At 39.2% G+C, this 22,114-nt stretch overlaps 2 protein-coding genes across 2 annotated transcripts in view; one reads left to right on the top strand and one right to left on the bottom strand.

Annotated features, from left to right (window-relative positions):
• Nucleotides 1-22,114, bottom strand: part of Rubicon (run domain Beclin-1-interacting and cysteine-rich domain-containing protein rubicon) — a 33,303-nt gene that overhangs the window by 6,172 nt on the left and 5,017 nt on the right. The window contains exons 4-13 of the mRNA XM_019061406.2: nucleotides 21,754-21,937; nucleotides 18,776-19,729; nucleotides 18,075-18,240; nucleotides 17,303-17,434; nucleotides 16,500-16,690; nucleotides 15,756-15,898; nucleotides 14,496-14,678; nucleotides 13,905-14,087; nucleotides 13,111-13,264; nucleotides 3,379-3,597 (exon numbers count right to left, since the gene is read on the bottom strand). Coding sequence (XP_018916951.2) covers nucleotides 3,391-3,597; nucleotides 13,111-13,264; nucleotides 13,905-14,087; nucleotides 14,496-14,678; nucleotides 15,756-15,898; nucleotides 16,500-16,690; nucleotides 17,303-17,434; nucleotides 18,075-18,240; nucleotides 18,776-19,729; nucleotides 21,754-21,937 — 2,497 coding nt within the window. The 3' untranslated portion in view covers nucleotides 3,379-3,390. The remainder of the gene's footprint in view (nucleotides 1-3,378; nucleotides 3,598-13,110; nucleotides 13,265-13,904; nucleotides 14,088-14,495; nucleotides 14,679-15,755; nucleotides 15,899-16,499; nucleotides 16,691-17,302; nucleotides 17,435-18,074; nucleotides 18,241-18,775; nucleotides 19,730-21,753; nucleotides 21,938-22,114) is intronic.
• Nucleotides 10,357-22,114, top strand: part of LOC109043987 (UNC93-like protein MFSD11) — a 32,276-nt gene continuing 20,518 nt past the window's right edge. The window contains exons 1-2 of the mRNA XM_019061412.2: nucleotides 10,357-10,860; nucleotides 12,499-12,705. Coding sequence (XP_018916957.2) covers nucleotides 12,692-12,705 — 14 coding nt within the window. The 5' untranslated portion in view covers nucleotides 10,357-10,860; nucleotides 12,499-12,691. The remainder of the gene's footprint in view (nucleotides 10,861-12,498; nucleotides 12,706-22,114) is intronic.

Raw genomic sequence — 22,114 nt, 5'->3', positions numbered from 1 at the left:
TTGCTTGCGGCAAATATGAATTTCAAAGCAAGGACAGCTACCAACCAAACTTTTTGGATCTTGGAATACATGTTGTTGATCCAGTTTTTTTTGAAATGTAGGTTATTAACAAGACACAAATCGCTAAAGATCTACAATGTGTTTATATTAATTGATCTTAATAAACGAACAATGTCATCAGTGGCCACCTGCTATGTACGTGCATGAATGGAGCCAGAACAATTGGGCACTTTGCACACGCGATTGTCATCATATGGTACCTAGGTTTCGGCCGTCATGCAGGATTCAAAGCACCGACAGAATATTTGAATTGGCACTATCACCATATTCTTTTGTTTTATTCCGTACCGCTTGTTTATTTATAATCCTCCTATAAAAATTACCCATTTGCTATATACAATTCTAGCTGAAGCGCACTATCGTTTTTATTTCGTGCCACTTGCTTGTTTATAATCCTCCTATAAAAATATTACCCATTTGCTATACACAATTCTAGCTGGAGCGCATTTAAGCTATGCATCCACGACTGCTAAAATGTCAAAGGAAATCGACAAGCCCAGCATGCATTGAGGCTGTTTCCATTTTAATCTTCCATCACATTCTTACGGCGCAATGATACAACTATTTGAACTCTCCGGAATGCGTGAGGTATCACGCCGCATTTGAAGGAGTTTTCAAAACAGCCAAGTTCCGATACCCGGATTATCGTTTTGCAAAGTTCCTATTATTATGTTTAATTCCGTACCACTTGTTTATTTTTAATTCTCGTATAAAAACTACCCATTTGCTATATACAATTCTAGCTGAAGCGCACTTAAGCTATGTATTCATGACTGCAAAAATGTCAAAGGAAATCGACAAGCCCAGCGAGCATGAAGGCTATTTCAATTGTAATCTTCCGTAGCAATTCTAAGGCGCAATGATACAACTACTTGAACTCTCCGGAATGCGTGAGGTATCACGCCACATTTGAAGGCGTTTTCAAAACAGCCACGTTCCGATACCCGGATTATCGTTTTGCAAAGTTCCTATTATTATGTTAAATTCCGTACCACTTGTTTATTTTTAATCCTCGTATAAAAACCACCAATTTGCTAAATACAAATCTAGCTGGAGCTAATTTAGCATACGTGCCTCCCCGCGCTCTTTGGATGTGATTGGGGGCTCCTTGGACTTTGGCCGTTTCCGGTCGTCCACACATCAAAGATTAACCAAAAAGACATTTTTATTTTGGAATAATTTTGTTTTATTTTCCTCCTAGCTTTGTACAGGTAGTATTTTTCAGATATAACGTGAAACCGTATTGTTAAGTTACCTTAGCAGATTAAGCAAGCTTTTCAAAGACATTCTCTATGTCTAAAAGTGTCTCATTTGTAGAGTTTTCTTTGTGCTAATAAATAATAATAATAAAAAAAAAAAAACTTCAGCTATGCATTCACGACTGCTAAAATGTCAAAGGAAATCGACAAGCCCAGCATGCATTTGGGCTATTTCCATTTTAATCTTCCGTCACATTCTTACGGCGCAATGATACAACTATTTGAACTCTCCGGAATGCGTGAGGTATCACGCCGCATTTTAAGGCGTTTTCAAATCAGCCAAGATCCGATACCCGGATTATCGTTTTGCACAGTTCATATTCTCTTGTTTTATTTCGTGCCGCTTGCCTGTTTATAATCCTCCTATAAAAATTACCCATTTGCTATACACAATTCTAGCTAGAGCGCACTTCAGCTATGCATTCACGACTGCTAAAATGTCAAAGGAAATCGACAAGCCCAGCGTGCATTTGGGCTATTTCCATTTTAATCTTCCGTCACATTCTTACGGCACAATGATACAACTATTTGAACTCTCCGGAATGCGTGAGGTATCACGCCGCATTTTAAGGCGTTTTCAAATCAGCCAAGTTCCGATACCCGGATTATCGTTTTGCACAGTTCATATTCTCTTGTTTTATTTCGTGCCGCTTGCCTGTTTATAATCCTCCTATAAAAATTACCCATTTGCTATACACAATTCTAGCTGGAGCGCACTTCAGCTATGCATTCACGACTGCAAAAATGTCAAAGGAAATCGACAAGCCCAGCGTGCATTTGGGCTATTTCCATTTTAATCTTCCGTCACATTCTTACGGCGCAATGATACAACTATTTGAACTCTCCGGAATGCGTGAGGTATCAGGCCGCAATTGAAGGCGTTTTAAAAACAGCCAAGTTTCGATATCAGGTTTGTAGTTTCGTAAGAAATTGGAGCACAAAATGAATAGAATGACTGATTTTACGAGTTAATGCAACTCAATAAATCTGTGTTTTATTTGACTGAAGCATTAGAAAACAGTTCGGTCAGTTTACACTGAGTAAAAAAAATGTTGTGGAAAAACCTTGAAGAACATTCATGTCAACGGTGAAATCCCCACACCACATATGAGGACCTTTCCAACCAAACAGCTCATACCCATGTCAACGTCGCTAGGATGGTGCAACTTTTTCTTTTTTTACAAGTATCCGAAATCACAAGCATTATAAATTTCTGTCAAAATATTCAGAAAAATAGAGAGAAAATTTGAGGCAAATTCCAAAACAAAGCTTACCGCTCCCTACCAACTTAACAGTTGAATGTACACACATTCTTAGCAACATTGACATGGGTAATGGCTGTTTGGTCGGATAGGTGCTCAAATCTCGTTTGGCAAGTTTGAAAATGTCTGCTCCTACTTTTCTTTTTCAAAGGGAAACAAATCTACAATCACTCCTTGAAATTTTTTCAGAATTTTCTTTGCAAGGAGAAGAAAAATAATAAAAAAATTTAAGAATGGACACTGACAATAAGTAGTTCTCCATTCAAAAAACAAATTATAACAGGAAGTCTGGAACGTTGCGAACCGAGATATGCGATTCAGAAGTCTCACCTTCAATGTGCTACAGCTTAACATTAAAGTGAATTTCGTAACAATTAAACAATCCTGATGAATTTGCTGGAAAGAACGAGAAAAAGTTTAAAGGGTTGTCATTATGGAATAATTAATCCAATCAGCACCCGACAGGACGAAAAATATGTTTTTCCATGTAGAATTGATTTTTGAGAAAAAAAATAAATGTTGTTGACTAAAAATTTTGAATCGCAGAGGGACACATGAGAAACCCCCCCCCCCCCCCTCTCGATGCGAGAATGCACGAGAGTAAATAGGCTTAATAGGTGTCCTGCTCAAAATGAGCGAATACATTATTCAGCGTGTTTTGAAATTCAAAAGCTTTCTCAAGATATTCAAATCGGCTTCCTTTTTCTGGAAAACCCTGTGCACAGAACACTAAAAAACTAAATTGTGGATTAACGTCAGGAAACACTTGCAAAAAAGAAAAAAAAACGAACACTTACAGTAGTACAAGATCAGGATGCTGAATCATTAGTGACAATTTTTTGCTTCTTTCTAAGGGAAATTCTCTCACATCGTGGACAGGAGGTAGCTGACGAAAAGCACTTGATATGATAGCAAGCTCCACAGTGTTTACAGCGGAACACTTTGTTCAACTGCCAGGGAAAGATGATTTCATCACTCTGGCACAGCTCGCAGATAAATCCTCGAGCTTGACACAGCTAAAATTAAACAAAAAATAATTGAAATCAAATATTCAGCTCTTTACTTTAATTTTATCCAGTCAAGCTAGCAAAGATAGTTTACTTGAGAGCTAATTAAATTTAATAAAGCAATTAGAGATTTGAGATTTTGATACTTATGATTGAGAATATCAACCCTTCAATATTCGATGCAAGAAAGAGAGAGCAAAATGAAACAGCAGTCAGAGCCCTTCTTGGGGCTTACAGCCATCGTAGAATTGAGGGGCTTGGAGGACAAGGCGCATCAGTGCAGTTTTTGAAAAAATTGAGACATTAATGATTTCAAGTAAAACTAGTCTTATTGCATATCCTGAGAAAATTTTGCTCCCATATTCCAATTTTTAAGCATCAAAAAGTCGATTTGAACTTTCTTTCCGCCGTAAGGATCCGTGTAATTTCCAAGACATATTTCTTGAAATAGCAAAAACTGCACTTATGCAGCTTGCACCTTGTCCTCCAAGCCCCTCAATTCATCAATTCTTAATCATGGCTTCTTCGCCTTGCTAACCAGTGCATGTACGGGGGACTCCAAAGGTCTGAACTCTGGATCCCACTCCCACTTGACTTAAGAATGTGCCCAAAAAACGTCATATTTTGTGGTTTCAGGAATTTTTACCACTGTGAGCCCCTGCGTTGCACGGGAAAAACATGCATTTTAGAGCACAAACTGGCAGCGCGCTGGGCAAAATGCATGTTGCACGGGTATAACATACATTTAAAGAGCACAAACTGGCAGCGCGCACGGCAAAATGCACCAATGTCAGAGTCGGGGCCGCTAATACGATAACAATAACAATAATTGCCGGGCAAGACCGACTCGATCGTGTTGAAGCGCTCACGCGAAAAGTATGGTCGAACTTCAATTATTTCGCTCGTGCTTAAAGACGTTTGGGATCATACTCTAATTGAGTAACCAGTAGTCAATAAGAAATTAGAGACATACAACTACAGGCAATAGCTGGGTCGCATAGCTCACGTCACCTGGCGGAGACCGAAATGCAGCGATCACTGATGTTTCAATATAAGTTTTTGGATACCTATCTATATGGAAGTTTCAACTTAAAGTTTTTCCTCGAACATTACGTAATTCACTGTGGACGGTCCGAGGCTTGGGGGCGGAACTAAGGATTTATATTGCGGGAGTGGGGCAGAAACTCATGACGTCTGGGAAAGCTCCCCGGAAAATTTTCAAAAATTGAGTCGCGTTGAGCTACTCTTGCTCACAAATTGATCGATTTAAATTTTAAAGTTGAAAAATATCACGCAGTTATTCAGTACCTAAAATCCTTCACATTTCTTGAGAGGCCAAATAGATTTCTGGGAGAACCAGCTCCCTTTCCCCCCCCCCGGTCTCATACTAGTTCTACCCACATATGTCAAAACTAAGTTACATCACACACGGCGGGGTCGGCGGGCTCTCAAAAGAGCGGGAAACAATCCGTTGCGTAATGAGAGTTCACTCCCCAAACATTGGTTCTATCTTGCTTTCAGCAGCAAGGTCATTGCAGGGGCAGTTAGCATAAATCCGCCAAAGTGTTGTCTATTTCCCCTCGGTGATATTCTCCTCCCCACCCCCTCATATTACTTCTCCCCCCCTCATATTCCTTCTCCCCTCCCCATTTTTCTGTAAAAATAAAGATTGATTTAATTTTTAAAAAACAATGATATATGTACACGTTAAAACTAAGCAAATTTCCGCAGTGGGAAAGGAGACAAAACTGCTGATTATAGCCTCAAATTGCATCTAGAGAGCAGTGTTTGAAATACACGCCGGCCAAACAGCAATTTTCTGGTAAGTAATCGCCTTGGCCGCTGAGAAAATCGTTGTTAGACTCCGTCTTGGGGATTTTTCGGCGCATTCTGCAAGGTGCCACGTCCTGTCGTATCATCAATTCTTCCCCTCCGTCTTCGTCAAGTTTCGTGACACATCGACCTAATAAAATATGGCATTGGGCTAAACAATGGGGGATTTCGAAAGGGCAATTTTTCATTTTGTTCCCTAAGAAATCTGAGATGCAGTGGTGTGACGTGCTTTGCGATATACTGAATGATCTGCCATTTGAATCTATGGAAAAGGATCGATAAACAGGGTGTTCGCAGCAAACACCTTAATAATCGATTCTTTACCATAGGTTTAAATTACATATCAATCGATATATCGCAATTCACGCCACGCCACTGCTGAGATGGCCCCTAAGAAAAAAAGTTGCAGGCCAGATGGCTGCTGAGACTTCATGTCGAGTTTCAACAACACTGGAAAAAAAAACACATCGGATCTAGAGTCCAGACTCTTAAAAACATCGACAAGAAAAAATACTCTTGATTCAATCAGATCTAAGCTTAAATCAAGAACCAAGCCTCTTAATTTGAGCGGATTTCCTTTTGATTTAAGCCTAGGTAAACCTGATTGAATCAAGAGTCCTTTTTCTTGTCAACGTTTTCAAGAGTCTGGACTCTAGATCCAATGTGTTTCTTTTTTCCAGTGAATGCTGGAGGGCATCAAATTGTCAAAATTTTTCAGGGGAGGTCCCCCGGACACCCCCTAGAAATCCGCGGCTTTTTTGAGGGGGAGGGGTGCAAAGTAATGAAATGGGGGGGGGGGGGGGGGCTCGTCAAGTACCTAGGAGGGTAATGACACCACTGTTGCTTGCTGTCTCCGTCTGCTATCATTGTCAGGAAGAGCAGTTCACCTAGATGCATTATGCATCCCTGCGATGGAGTGCAGTACCCTATTTCGCGAAGATACTCCAGTGTTGAGCGTTATCGGGCTTCCGGGATGCTTCCGCGCTGCACAGTACACCGACGGCCGATAAGGCGTACTCCCCACCCCCGCCTGATTTACCGTCATAGCCAAGAGAGCAGTAAGTGCAATTCCGTATGAGCCATCAACAGCACACGCTTTCACGTGTCTGGAGGTTCATCTCAGAATGCACTTACTGTTCTCTTCGCTCACGGTGGAGATGGCGTGCATTGCATCTGGCTTTCCGGAGATCGCTCATACGTAAATCACCGTACGTTAATTTATTCTAAAAGGAACTATGTGCATGTGGTTTCCGTGAGACATAGTTCGTTTTGGCATGGATACGTTCGATAGATAATTCGGTGCTTCACTTTGTCGATGGCTTACAGTCGTCATCGCCGTCGCCGTAATTACGACTGATTCCGTGACGGAGCCCCTCTTCGAGGAAACTTCTAATTTTTCCGTCGATTATCACGATTTCAACTCGCATCTCCCCGGAAAATCTCCGCTTGCTCTGTGGAAGCGGGTCTCTCAGTTTTCTATTGCGCTGGTCAATGCTTTACTCATGCCAATTTCCCCCTTCCTATTACATACCAACTTAACGACCGTCCCGACCGGAGACAAGAAACCCTCCACTGGCCTCCTAGCGACAGGTGGAAGATTTTCCTTCCGGGGATTCAACAGTTCCTTATGGACAATTATTAGGGAGCAACAGTCATCACCCTAATTTCGGCTATTGACCTACCTACATGGTCGATGATGAGCTTCGGGTGACGTCATGAACCAAACAAGTTTCACAAACTTCGGCAATTTTCGACTTGTTTGCTAAACGAATTTGCAAACACGTTGTTAAACATCAGCCATGTAGGTAAGTCAACAGTAGAATGCTGAAGTCCCGAATGTAAAAGTTTCCTCAATGGCCAAGATACTAGTGGAGGGTCTCTTGTCTCTGGTCCCGACTTACAAAAGTTTTCTTACTTACAGTCGAGTCTCAATCAGTGGCATGGCGTGCTTAGCGATGGATCGATTGATCTCCCATTTAAACCTACGGAAAAAGATCGATGAACAGCGTGTTCGCAACGATCACCTTAATAATCGATTCTTAAATGGGGAAATATCGATAGTCGATTTTTCAAGCCTCGCCACTGGTCTCGATTATCCGCGGATAATCCGAAACTGGGCTATTTGGCCGGGGAAAAGGACTGGAAGGGCTGTATTTCAGAGAATCTTTTGTAACACTTGTCAGATTACAGACAGCAATCTAACCCAAGTAGCATTTTTCAATGTAAAAGTTGCAACAAGTTGAAACAATGTTGGTATTAGTTGCGACAAAGTTTCAACTTTTGGTCGATAAGTGCCGTTTTCGGCGATCTGATCGGAAGACAAAGTTGCAACCTGCTGAGATTGCAAAATTGCTGAACCGAAGTTGTTTAAAATCTAAAGATACGCAACCAGCAATACTTTGAAGTTGAGACATGCAATGACAAGTCAATTGCAACTGGTTCCAACAATGATAGCTTCTTCGGGGGAGAGAGTAGGCAATCTGCACATCAATCCATTAGTTGCAAGAATCAAAGGATTTTGTTGCAAGTTGTTGCAACCTCTGCTACTTGGGAATTATTGCAGTTTAAAAAGCAGTAGGTATATCTCAAGTCAATGAAGTTATTTTGGCAAACGTCATTTGGACCGCGTTGAGCAGAAAGGAACCAAGCCACCAGCTTTTGCAAAATTTAATCCAACAATTTAATTTTTTACATGAAGACGGTTGTGCGAATTTTTGTGCGAATTTCGGTGAGTTTTCTGCATAGTGCAAGGCAAATTCCTTAAAATGTCAAACGAGTCCGCACAAATGTTCTCTTGTAACAAATTAAATTGCCCGGTTAAATTTCGCAATAACTGAGGAGGCTCGGTTCCTTTCTGCTGAGTGTGGTCTATTTCAGGGGAAAAACAGAAGTTTGCGCCGTAAAATAATAGCGGTTTTTCGTCAAAACCATTGAAAATCCGTACCGCGGATAGTCGAGGTTCTCCTGTATTTGCTTAGTAAAAAAAAAAAAAAAAAATGGATTTCTTAATGCAACCAGGGTGGATTTGCCGTAGTTTCAAGGTAGGATCACGTTCGAAACGAAAGAGAACGTGAAAAAAACCTGTCAAAAAGGGGCATTTTTTGTGCCTCATTTTTAGGAACTTAGGGATTTTGTGGAATTTTTTTTTCTTCTTTTTTTTTTCAAATTTCACGATACCACATTCAATGCTCAAAAGCATCTCGATTATTGACGACAACACATTTTTCCACGTGAATTTCGTACATGTATCGTACGACGTCCTCAGATTTTGCGGCTTTCAGTTGCGATAGAATTCTCACTGGTGATTTTTAGAATTTTCAAACACACGGACGGGGAAAAATCATGGGAACACATCTGATAGCTTTCCGGTGCAGCAAAAATTGAGGTGCACAATATAACTGCGTGGAAAAGTCCCGGTGGAGATTTTCCACTCTGCTGCATGCGACACTGTGACAGGTCTCATACACTCCAGTCCAACCTGACAGTAATGAGGCACCGGAGCAATAAAGTCATTTAGACGCTCACAAAAACGCTTTCGCGTAGCCTCACCAAAAATTCTCATTTGAGACAACAGTTGAGTCTCGATTATCCGCGGGATACCGCGGATATTCGGTAGCCGCGGATACTTCGAAACAGAGAAGAGCATTCAACTCATTCAAGACCACAGTTGAGCCTCGATTATCTGCAGGATACCGCGGATATTGGGTAGCCGCGGATACTTCGAAACAGAGAAGAACCAGAGGCATTCAACTCATTCAAGACCACAGTTGAGTCTCGATTATCCGCGAGATACCGCGGATATTCGGTAGCCGTGGATACTTCGAAACTGAGAAGAGCATTCAACTCATTCAAGACCACAGTTGAGCCTCGATTATCTGCAGGATACCGCGGATATTGGGTAGCCGCGGATACTTCGAAACAGAGAAGAGCCAGAGGCATTCAACTCATTCAAGACCACAGTTGAGTCTCGATTATCCGCGGGATACCGCGGATATTCGGTAGCCGCGGATACTTCGAAACTGAGAAGAACCAGAGGCATTCAATCGCCAAATGATGAATCCGCGTGAGCTCCCCCCCCCCCCTTCCTCCTGCGGGCAAATTATTAAAATTGATAGACAAAGCGATAGACAATGACGACCGGTAAATAAACCGATTTCATTGGTTGAAACGGGTGGTTGTCATAGACTAAGAGGGAAAATGATGGACTCCTCGGAGGTTGCCGAAAATTTCAAAATCTCGAAATGCAAGATGGCGGACGTGGCTTAAAATTCTTCCACGGCTCCTGCTTTATTGATTTGTGTGCGAATCGGTGAATAAGATGATGAAGACGAAGATTTTGTCTTCTCATTAAAGTTAAAAGCTATGAGGGGCGGCTCGCGGAGCGAGTCAGGCTAACACCGGCTAGACGTGACAGCTCGCGAGGCGAGCTAATCACGGCTAGTTTTCTCATAAGATTACGTTCTCATATTATGGTGACCCCGGCGTGATTAAGTGCGTTGAAAATCGATACGAATTCGCGGTGTTTTCAGTGAAATTACCCCAAAAACTTAAAAAAAAAACCGAACATCTAAAATAAAATTCTCGTCAGTCCATTTTTTGAAAAAGTGCCGGAAAGGTGTCAGCTCGTCCGCTTTCGTCGCCCGCAGCCGTCCGGCCTCTGTCACCCGGGAACCCAACCAGGCACGTGCGTGCGATTTTCAGTTCTGCGTGGATCCAATTTTCATCCGTGTGTGGTCAGATGTTCGTGAGAGGAGAGACGAACAGTAAACATGGATCGAGTAGCTATAAAATGACCGCGAAAGATTGGCCTAGACCGATCGTCAGTTAGTTGGTACCATAAACAAAATTACGAGGGGAGGAGGGGGCTTGAGAATTTTTAAAGAGTGCACAAAGGAAGGGGGGGGGGCACAGGTCAGACATGATGAGATGCATTCTGAGCGCAGTTCGCGTGGATAAGTGGGGGCCTCGTCGGCGATTTGCTGTCCGTCCGCGCCAAAACACAGTGAATTTACTTTGACTCTCCTCCCTCCCCCTCCCCCCGACCAAAACAGTGAGAAAATAGTGCGTAAAGCGCTCCATACAGTAAGAATTTCGCGCAGAAGCTGTGAAAACTAAAGGTTTTTGATGAGATGAATGCTGTCAAATTTGCATAAACTACCGAACATTCTGCGTTGAAAAGGCGCGTCTGATTGGCGCAGAGTACAACAACGGATATCCGCGCCGATTAATCTCGAAGTTAACCTCCCTGCCCAGCTGATTCCCATACTTTTTCGGCATTGTAGTGTACCTATTTTTTTTCTTTTTTTCGTGAGATTCTAACTTGAACCGATCGCGATCAGTGGTGCCGCGAGATGAGTTCAACTTGAAGAAGATGGTCTCATGATTTCTCCAAGCTAACACGACTACAGCAAAAAAACACTTTAAGGAGTAAAGCATCAGGTAATGAACAGAAGTTTTCACGATTTCGGTAAATTGTTGACAAAAATTATTTCGTAGTTATTAGGGCGAGTTTGGCGAAAGCCGGACACAATTGGTAGAAATTTCGAAAAAAGACTCTTCTTCGAGAATCAAGTACGAGGAACGTAGATGTTCGACGGGGACACGTGCCGTGCATGACAAACGCACGTTGAATAGGTGTCAGTGTTGCAAGTGTACTACCTACAAAAATGAAGGTGCACTGTCTGTGTTTTTCACAACGTCTGGCCCTGGATGGAACTGTTCTCACTCAATATCTGACCGGGTTGAACATACCCGGATATAATAGTGTTGGTGGTTACTGTATTCCTGTTTATACAGGGTGATGCAGACCATACCACACGTTCCAAACTTTTTCCCGGATATTTCAGGTCAGGCGAGATCGGGGCATGTGGGAACGAAGTGGGAATTGACCCCAAGACATCAAAAGTCCATCATGTCGACCCACCCCCCCTCCCGGAAATTATTCTACCTAAATCGAAAAGGGCAGAAAATTTTAAATTACGTCGACACAAAAAATTCCAAAACTGTCACATCTCCGTGCGAAATGCTGACCCCTATAAAAGAGGAACTCGGCTCCCCTCCAAAAAATACCAGATCGTAATATTGCCTTAGAGGCTTGGTAAAATTATGCTTCCCTGAATAAATGGCCGCCAAAAAACAGAATTAGATGGTCTAAAAGCCCCTTGGGACTTGCTGATTGGGTACAAGGAGGCCCCAAACTTGTACATTCAGAAATTCATTTCAAAAAAGTGATCATATGTGATGTTACTGGAGAAACCAATGGTTAACTTTCCGGTTGTTGGTCATTAATCTAAAATTCTAAGTCAGCAGAAAATGGATACTGCCACAAACGGACTGAAAAGAAGAATGAATACACAAAACAATCACTCGACTCTCCTTTTAATGTCAGAGGCATAATCAATGCATCCATAGCAAAAAATAACTGGGGTGTGATAAATGAGTGAATTGAGAGAGACTTCTGTTTTCCAGGAGAAAAAGTTTTAAAGCTGTTCCTCTTATAATGTGGGGAAAAATTGATGGCTAAAAATTATATTCTTTTTTATGTATCTTCTTAAATAATTAAGTTCAAAATATGGTAAAAAAAAAACATCCATAAAAAGTTAGAGATGCAAGGTATTTTAGGAAAAATCCTGAGCCTCCTTGTACCAGGGATTTGCCCATACGTACCCTTACCCATTCTTTCTGCATAGAGTTACACCAGCAGTAAAATAGTAAAACCAGAGCTTGCTTTCTGAACAGTCAAAGACTACTAGGATTATATACGTATGTATCACATATGTAACACTGCTTGTTTGAACTATGTACAGCAACGGGCCTTAAAATCAGCTAATGATATGGAAAATACAATTTTGGAAATCAATGATCGCTATGACTTTCTTTGGAGGAATGTTTTATTTCAAAGTTAAATTGCTCAAAATACTCCTTGAGAGAAGGACAAGATCTCTTTCTCCAACTAAAAATCAAATCAACTTTACCTCGAAAATAGTTGATCTAGGTAACTAGAATAGTATTTTATTTTAAATTATATTTCAACACGATGGACACTCTCTGAACTTTTCAATTTTCTCTCTTTTGCAGAAAACTGAATTTAAAATCTAAGGATAGCACACGACAAAAACACTTGAGAGATATTACTTGAATAACCTTGCATTCGAATTGATAAGCAATGCAGCAAGATAACAGAGGCCAAAAAGTTTCTTAAACAGGATGTGGGATTGACATCCCAGCCAAAAAAAGTACGCAGCACATCGGACGCTTGAATTCTAACATCATGGAAGAAGGAAGGTAAATACTGAATCAGTTGTAATTTTACGTACTATAGGTAGGACTTGGTTTCAACATCAGCAATCCTGAATTTTTTTTTTTTTTTAGGGACGTAAAAAATGGTATTTTGATAGTTCCTTCAGAGCCAAAACTGAAGAATAATTCAGATGATCTTAGATCTCTGCCTTAAAGTGAACTTTCCAAAGGAAATGTGAGTGCTATTTTTTTTTTTTTTTTTTTTCCACCAAGCAAAAATGTTTCTAAGTTAAAAGAGATCCAGCTGAGAAATTTAAAAATATCGAACATCAAAGATAAGTTCAAGTACTTAAAAGTACGCTAACTCACACTGTATTCCCAGCCACTTCCCATCCAACCATAATCATCAGATGAAAAACATTGACAAATACCAAATAAAGCATTTTTTACCTGACAATCAGATAAATGCTCCGATGCAACATCCACCAAATCTTTCAACCTTGTCGGAAGATCTCCACTTTTGACTTGTGTCAGATCCTCCAGGGAATACAGATCTGGGTCATCAATTATATGAGAAGGCACATCTTTCATTAAATTTTGTACACTGCAAACAACAAGCAAAATAAAAGGAATAAAGTGCATCCATTTTGAGCGCTGAGGTTTCAATAAATTAAAAAAAAGATACAATTTATGATACAAATGATAAATAATTTCTATAAATTAAAGATAAAACATTGCTCTAATACTTTAAAGCACTTTTGCACCCTCTCAAAATTCAGGTACTTGGTATCCTCAAGAACTAACTCTTTCTTAGAAAGCAAGAAATATTTTTCAGACATTCATCTAAAATTTTTTCCCTATGAAGTCAAAGCTTGCCACCATAGCTGCATGCATAAATCTCAGTCTGATTTTCACGACCTCTCCGAGCTTGGAGGTAGAAAAATGAGGAGGCTGTACTGCAATAATGATGGGTCCAATACACCTACAACGCGCCTGCAGTTGCCTTCCTGATTGGTCGTAACAAGTGTTCTACCAAACAGTATAAATCTTTGAAAGAAATTCTGCTTACATGCATTGCGTCCCTCTTAAATTAGAATTTCAGTTCAAACTGAATTTTAGCGCACATTTGCAAGAAAAATTAACAGCGTCTTCATGATTCTTCCACACAAACTTGCTTGTGGCAAATTTAAGTTATTTCCCCCAACTCTCTGATATTTCATGATATACTAGGAATGAAAACTCACTTTGTAGCGAATCTACAGGTGATCAAGAAGGCTTTCATCAAACATAACTGCCACCTAAGCTGTCTCGTTCTTTCCAGGCCACGTGCTTTTCGAAACAGATTTGGATTTTGGTCCTGAACATTGAACAGAGGGTCACTATTCATTTGTTCAAGTAGATGAAAGGAAAAATCTGAAACTAGGCACCTGTAAATTACAAAAAAAAAGACATTCAATGAAAATGAATGATTCTAACCAAAAATTTAAGAGTATAAATCGCTGGCTCACTTAGTCTGTTTAGAGCATGTATACAATCTCAAAATCCCTATTCATCTCTGGGCACCTCCAAGTCTTTACAGTTCGTTGCTCTTCGAACATAAGGATGTAACTACACATCGCGATGAGCCCTGTCATCCATATAACTCAACGCTTTCTTGGACTCATCACTAGAGTATCATGTAAGATATTTCAGTGGCTTGCCATGACCTAAAATAAGGGAGAAATGATGGTATGGGTTAGGATTTAAAGAGAACTTACGCCAGCATAAAGTTTAGATTACATTATCATTGTTAGAAACAAGTTAAAAATTGAGTTTAAAATTATATGAATACTTACTTGCTGAAATCCCACTTGTTAAGCACTCGACTAGGAAGAATTGCTGTTTGGTTTGTGTGACAACTTGTACAAAAATAACGTCCTAAGTATTCACAGTATCTATATTTCCTAATGTACTTTGGTTCTACTTTGGCACCGCAACCAGCACACCTGTAGTTCTGTTTCACCATTAAAACTCGCCTCCTGACACAAATGAAAACAAATTGTAAATAATCAAAGTCTCTGATAATAATATAAAAAAAAAAAGTGCCTTGAGGTGAGGCAGTTAAAAAGACAATAACCGGAGCTTGAAAAAGGTGCATTGCATTCTGTGCAAAGAAGGAAGTGTTCATGAATTTTATAGCTACAGGATGTTTCAGTTCTTAAATGCTGGCTAGTACTAGCTTAAGACGAAAAAACATATTTCTCACTGAGCTCATGTTCTCGAATGCCTCAGTTTGGATCTGTCTTACTCGAGTGAAATTGTAATTTTATTAAAAGAGTTATTCCAACAAATGCCAATGGAAAACATTTTCCGATAAGAGGTCGTTTCTGTTTGAGGAAACACAAACAACATCAACTGAGGTTTCAGAGATTAGTTGCAATGAACAAAATGGAGATAGCAGATGCACACTGAAAGTTTTTTACTATGAGTACTATAAAAATACAGGTAGAATTTGAGGAGTAATTATTTTTCCCCTATGTTTGAGCTCTTTCATAATCCCACATAAAATTATCCTTCATCGGTCATACCAATAAATCTTACAGATAATAATGCTAGTGTCAACTTATGCTTAAAAACATTTCCACAAGCTCGGGGTTGAATTATAGCCGACTGCGTAGTTTCAACACAAGGAAAAGAAAAGGGAAAATGTTGGTCAGCTCCAAGTAAAAGTGACTTGGCATAAAAGCAGAGCACTTTTATAGGCTTGAAATATAAACCATACAGAGAAAATAATGAACCGAAAGTAACGAAAACTAAACAAAACAAAACAAACGGAAAATCGAGATGACACACTATGAGCTAAATAATGAAAAAAATAAAGCCGAAAACTGAAAAACTGAAACTTACAAAAATAAGTTAAAATTGCCGACACGTTTCGGGGCTCCTCGGCCCCTTCTTCAAGTCAGAATTCAGCCTTGAAGAAGGGGCCGAGGAGCGCCGAAATGCGTCGGCAATTTTAATTTATTTTTGTGAGTTTTAGTTTTTCAGTTTTCGGCTTTATTTATTTCATATAGAGAAAAATTTAGCTTAAACTTGACTCGAGGCAGATCACTTACACAGGTGGGGGATGGAGGGTAAATATAATATGAGAACGAGGAGGCGCCCATTCGGTCGTCCCTCTCAATTGTGTGGCGCTGGTCATATCTTGATCCTCAGCATCGTCAGGACTAACAGGCCAACTGTTTGGTAATGGTAACAGCTAAAAAACAAAACAAAAAAAATTTTGCACTTGACATTATTGGAATTGGAAAGCTCTGAGAAAAAACAACAAAATATGATCGATAATTAAGGTAAATAATAGCATGGCCTTTGGCCCTTCATGACTTGATAGCAACAGATTTATTTACTTGAGTGGGTCTATCACGAAAACTGCACATCTCCTTCATCGAATCGAATACCCTTTTTTTGCTTTCATAGTGATTTAGGTTAAAAGATGTCAATTACTCTGCTTTGAGACATAAACACAGTTCAGCAGTAGTAAGCTAATCTTTTTTGAGTCATTTTCTACTACAATATAAAAAGCTAAGCCAATTGTTGAAATTTCGTAGCTCTCTTTGTTTGAATTGGTCAATGAATCAATCAATTAGGAAACGTCCATGGAAAAGAGAGAACGACATCATCGGCAAATCCTGTAGATGAGGCCATCAAGACTATTCTAATCACTTCTTTTCCAAACTAGCAGGGTTTTCGGATGACACCATTTTTGTATTTAGATAATGATCGATAAGTACAGGAAAATATTAGTGGGGATGGCTGTTCATGAAAACTGATAAAGATCTTGGGGCCAGCGAACTTCTTACCTGCTGCGGTACTTCTTGTTCTGAAATTAGCCACTCCAATTCAGAGGCAGCTGGTAACTGTTTCTTTTTAAATCGTTTTAGAAGAGATAAAGCAACATTCTCAGCACTTTTGACAGACTCCCCTTGGTTTGGTGGTGACGGACGCTGAAGTTCTGCTTCTGAGTACAAAGATCCCAAAGATATGGACAAACCTGCGAGAGAAATTTTAGAAAATGCTGATAATTTTGCAAAAATTTCCGGGTGGGAATATTGGAATCATTCTAAAATTGAGTTTTCTTTGTTGTTTTTTTTTCCATCGGTGTTTTGTAATTCCTGTTTTATCCACCCCCTTAGTTTTTAAACAGGCTGATGATTTCTCAACTCAGCTTCCTACTTTGCCCATTTTATTTTAGTTTAAAGGACCAACTTCTTCATTATGCATATGAAAACACATCATTGCTGTAGGAAAACTTCAATATTATTTATTAGATGGACTGCAGGCTGATTATTGAAATTGATAGACAAAGAAGACGTTGGGAAAATGGAGCGATCCTATTGGGTGAAGTAGGTGGTTGTTATAGACTATAGACTAAAAGGCAATATGATGGACTAACTGCAGGGTCTCTCGAGGGTTTCTGTTGGTTAATCTATTACTTATCTCCTTTGTCCATTGCAGCCACCCGCTTCTACCAATAAGATATTTTCATTTTCAGATTGTCTTCTTTGTCTATTGCTTTGTCTATAAATTTCATCAATCAGCCTGCTGACCAAAGTAGCATTGAGAAACCAAAAAAGGAGAGGAGACTAAACAAGAATGGCAGTACCTGACTGATTTATGTCCATCAAGTTTCCGACTTGTTCCACATCAAGATCAACACCCCCATCAGAGGAAATACTTTCTGAGGAAGAGCACGGAGAGGTAGAGATAGGACTATAGCTTTGATCGGTGGTTGTGGCTGGAACAAGAATAACCAGAATAGTATTAAAATTAGGCTAAAAGGGACACCCTAATCTGCGATTAGGAGACCAAACAATTTTTCAGAATAGGCTGAAAAATTCCTGTATTTTAGCAACAAAAAGTCTCGCCGATATTTAAATACAGAAAAGATTCACTAATCCGGAGGTGCAAAGTCAAAAACAAAATATAGAGTATAATTTTTTTTTACAATCAAGATGGTGAGAGAAGTTAAAAATAATGGGAAAAAGAGAACCCTTTGGATTAAAAGCGGTGTCAGATGCATGCAAAATAAATAAGGCACCCTACAACCGATCAACAAATATCAGCGGTACTATATTGGAACATATCGCAAGAATGTATGAGGAGTGAAAAATAGAGAAATTATGCATGCTTGAAATAACGCTACATTGTTGGTACATAACTCAACAAAATTACGAAATATTTGCTGTTTTGGAACTGACTGCAATACACTTTTTCCTGGAGGGATTGAGTTGGACTCAGCAATAAATCCAGGGCTGGCAGTTTTAACAATTTTTACTTTGGGCAACAATTCAAAGATTAGGAGGTATTCTAAGTCAGCCTTGAGTCCATAAAATAGATGCTAAGACTTATTTTATTGAAATAAAGATTAGACTTACTGTCTGTTCTAGCATCATTAACCAGGAAAGTGGTAATTGAGAGATTGGTTCGCTCCTGATTCTTTTGTTTCCTTCGCAGCCGAATCCTTTGTTTCAGATGATTAATTTCTTCGTCACTATCATCAACAGCCTCCTCTGCTAAATTGAAGTCTCGATTACACTTAACCTGAAATACGCAGATGGGTTACATTGTTTAACCTCGTCTTGCATAGTATAAAAGAACCAGTCAAATATTACTGAAATTCTAATCTCTGAATAATTGAGGGCAAACCTCTTTTTTCCCTGATCACTTAGTACTCAGCATTTAATTTGACATGGACGACTTTTTTTCACGTGTATGTGTACATTCTGATAGCAATATTGATGGCCAAAGAGCAAAACTGCACATCTCCGTTTGCGACATTGCAGACTTCCTATCATACTTTGTTTTTTCTTGAAATTTATTCTGTGAATGGATTTGGAGTTAACTTTTTTACTATAAAGGTGGATGGAATGGGCCTTACAATGTGAGTTACGTACGACATACAACGAGCAATATTCTATTGCAAAATCAATACAAATGAGGCACAAATTGCCTCAGGAGGTTACGCCACAGAGTCACTATAGAACGTACCTCCTCGTTTCATTAATTCAAACCCTATCATTTTTTTTAGATTTTAAGCTATGCCAAGAAACAAACAGTTTTGAGCGTAAAAATTTACTTGTTCAATTGCTGCAATCATAGCATCAGACACACTAAAATGCGCATTCTCGCGGTCCAGTTCTGCATCTCCTTTACCAAATGGACTGGATGCCAAAAAGCTGAACAGACTTTGTCCTTGTGCAGGCTTCGGGAATGAGTATCCTGACTTCATATGCTTGATAGATTTGCCTGCATCCTCTAGAAAACTCTTCTTTTGGGTCACATTTGAAGACAGTGTAGAGTACGAACTGAATGAAAGCTTATCAGAATAAATACTGTTGGTGTCATCATCTGATTCTTCCCAAATCCGATTTGGAAGATTCAGCGGCCGCTGATTTTTTTTGTGGTTCTTTTTGTAGAGATTAATATCAACTGCGTGTGCGTCTTTCTTACGTTCTCGTGATTTTATGTTTGACTTCACTTTTCCATTTTCATGATATTTTCTAAAGCTTTCTATTGTTCGGTCAAAATCTACCGTTTTGTAGTCAACAAACAAGAGGCTTGGAGACAAGGCATTATTTCCAGGACTTGCAAATGTAGTTTTCAATGGTGAGTTGGGGACGGTGACACTTCGAGGCTTTGAGAATTTTTTAGATGTTGACTCAGACAAAGAGCCTGATAAATCATGAATCCTAAATAAATTTGGTAAACTAGAAGACTTCTTTAGAGCTTGGTGCCCTACTTCACATAGGGGCAAATCCGGAGACTTATGAATAGGTTCTGAATCTCCGCTTTGATTTCTGAAACACTCTACACTATTTGAGATCAACCTGGACTCTACGCTATTGCTATTTTCTGACTTTACTGCTGATATTAGATTCAAATTTGCATCTGGTTCTTTGATGGATGGGATTGGCTTGTGTTTTTTTGTGTCTGACCACGTAGTTTTGCTGTTAGCGATTACTTCTGGTGAGGAAGAACATCGACGATGAGTTTTGCTGATGAGCTGGATGCTACGTTTTGGCAGGAGGTACTGAAACATATACAGACATCTAATTAGTATAATAAACTCTTGATAAAAAATGAGGGACTACCTGATTGACAGGCGATCTCAGAAAATAAAAGAAAAAAAGTAGTGCTTATGTAATTATATGAATTTTTCCAGCTCTTTACTTTTCCTTTCAGGGCAGGATTATAATACATATCAATGAGCAATTTGCCGTTCCCCCACAAAAGAACGTAACTAAATTTCATTGTTGTCAAATTGCCCCTGGCAAATTGAAATTTCAACTGAAGAATTTTGAGCATTTTTATCTGAAAATTTCACAGCTTTTTCCTCTGATCTCATGCAAGAATGAGAGAGATTTTGGACAAAAATTGCTTAAATACATTCTTGTAGAGAATTTAATTGCTTAAGTCAGTTTTGCAACCTTGGAATGGAGATACATTTCTTTGTGCAGGAAGCGACAAATTGGATGGTTTGAATACATTGTATTTTTCAAAACTTGAGGAGTGAAAAAATTAGTTCAAGTTTTACAGACAGAGAATTTCTCATACGCACGTTTTCAAGTCCTTGAAATTACTTGAACTTATTGAAAAATTTTTAGATGGAATTCTTAAAGAGGATTTCTTCATACCTGACCATAAAAGTCAGCCCATCTTGAGACAACAAAAAGTGAGAGCATTTTGACTGTAAAATTTATATATGAAACGAGCAGAAAAAGGAAACTGCACACACTGATGTAGCACTTGTGTTTCATAATCACAATAGAGACTCTTTGACAAGCTATCACACGGAAAAAATAGATTTAAACATCTGAGCTACAAATTCTAGAGGGACTAGACTGAGGATTGGTTTAATCTTAATCCATTCACTTGGAAGATAACATCCAGGATAGCTTTCTAAAATTTTGGTGTATGTAGACGGAAGAGGAAAAAGGTGTCAGTCAATATAGAGGTCAAAATCACTTGCTAAGAGTCTAGAATTTTTCACAGCGTTCGCAGATATGATTTCATTTCCACAAAATACAAGATTTATCGACGATTGTAAACCCATAAAGGTAGTTTCATCATATCTTGCACTCTTAACTGCACAGCTTTTGATGGTAAAAAAGAAACAACTTTCACAGAAAGAACCCTTTGTTCAAAAAACCTTTTAACATTTGGTTTTTAAACCTTCATATAAAAAAGCAGGGTAACTAGCAACAAAAAAAGAGAGAAATACTTCACACTTCACAGTGCAAGGGGTTGGTTCAACTTTGAAGGAACGTAAAAAAACTTCATGTAAATGAGGACTAATTGAAGTTCACACATAATTTTGATAACTTTTCATGGCTATCCTCAAAATTACTCGGGTAACTTCAAGTAAGAAGAGCATGATTGAAGGCTTCTCCTCCTTTTTACTAGGGCACAGCTGATTATACGTAATTTCTTAGTGTAATACCAAAATTCGACAAAAACTCAAGGAGCCTTTTAATGAGAAACTGTACAGAAAAAAAGAGAAGGAAGAAATGTGAGGCAAAATTTGATGAAGGAAGGTTTCAGAAATTAGAGCTCCAAACAACAAAAGAAAAGCTGTCCACTAAAAATAACTTGCACTACTAAAACAACACGCACAAAAGAGTGGGGGTGTAGTGAAGTTGTCTCAAAGATGAGGCAGTTCATTCATGGTCACTGAGTTCCTGAGTGACCGAGCTATTGTAGGTTGTGATAATATGTTTACTCAACTGATAAGCTTGTTTCATCTGGCAAAGTTTGCCTAAAGGCTTTTTGAAATTCCATTATGATACATAGTTATTGAGAGCAGATTACTTATCCTACAGCGATTCAGTTGATTTTCACACTTAGCAGACAACTCTATGAATGGACTATCACATAACTGATATAGATCAACAGGAAATATCACTTGCACATCCTGTTGCGGTTATGCAATTAGAGTCATTATCCGATCTACCTTGATGCCTCTTCTCCCCTCCTGACAACCCCTTTAATTGGCAACAAATAAGATGGTTACTTACCACTGATAAATAAGATTAGTATCTACTTGAAAGGGCTTACCAAAGAAGAATTGATATCAGCTAGAAACGAAATTTGATTTTGTTCAAGGGCTCTTAAACAAATCAGCATTGCTTCACTGTACTGCAATTGAGCTAAAAAAGCGTTTGGCTCGTAGTGAGATAGGATATGCTCCCTATCAGACAGCAACCAACTTAATTTCTGGGACAAGTTGTGAGCCTCAAGACTGAAAAAGAGAGAAAAATTGTATTGCTTCATAATTTTTTACGAGAGGGAGAGTTTCAACAACCCTGAATAATGAAGAGCAACAAATAAACCACAAGACGAGGTAAAAATTAGACAACTAAAAACATGTTGCCTCATCAAAATCTTGCATAGAACTTGTTAGTCACATTAAAAACTT

This window comes from Bemisia tabaci, chromosome 1, assembly GCF_918797505.1.
Source record: "Bemisia tabaci chromosome 1, PGI_BMITA_v3".
NCBI classification, from domain to species: Eukaryota; Metazoa; Arthropoda; class Insecta; order Hemiptera; family Aleyrodidae; genus Bemisia; species Bemisia tabaci.
This window is presented reverse-complemented; position numbering and strand designations above follow the sequence as displayed.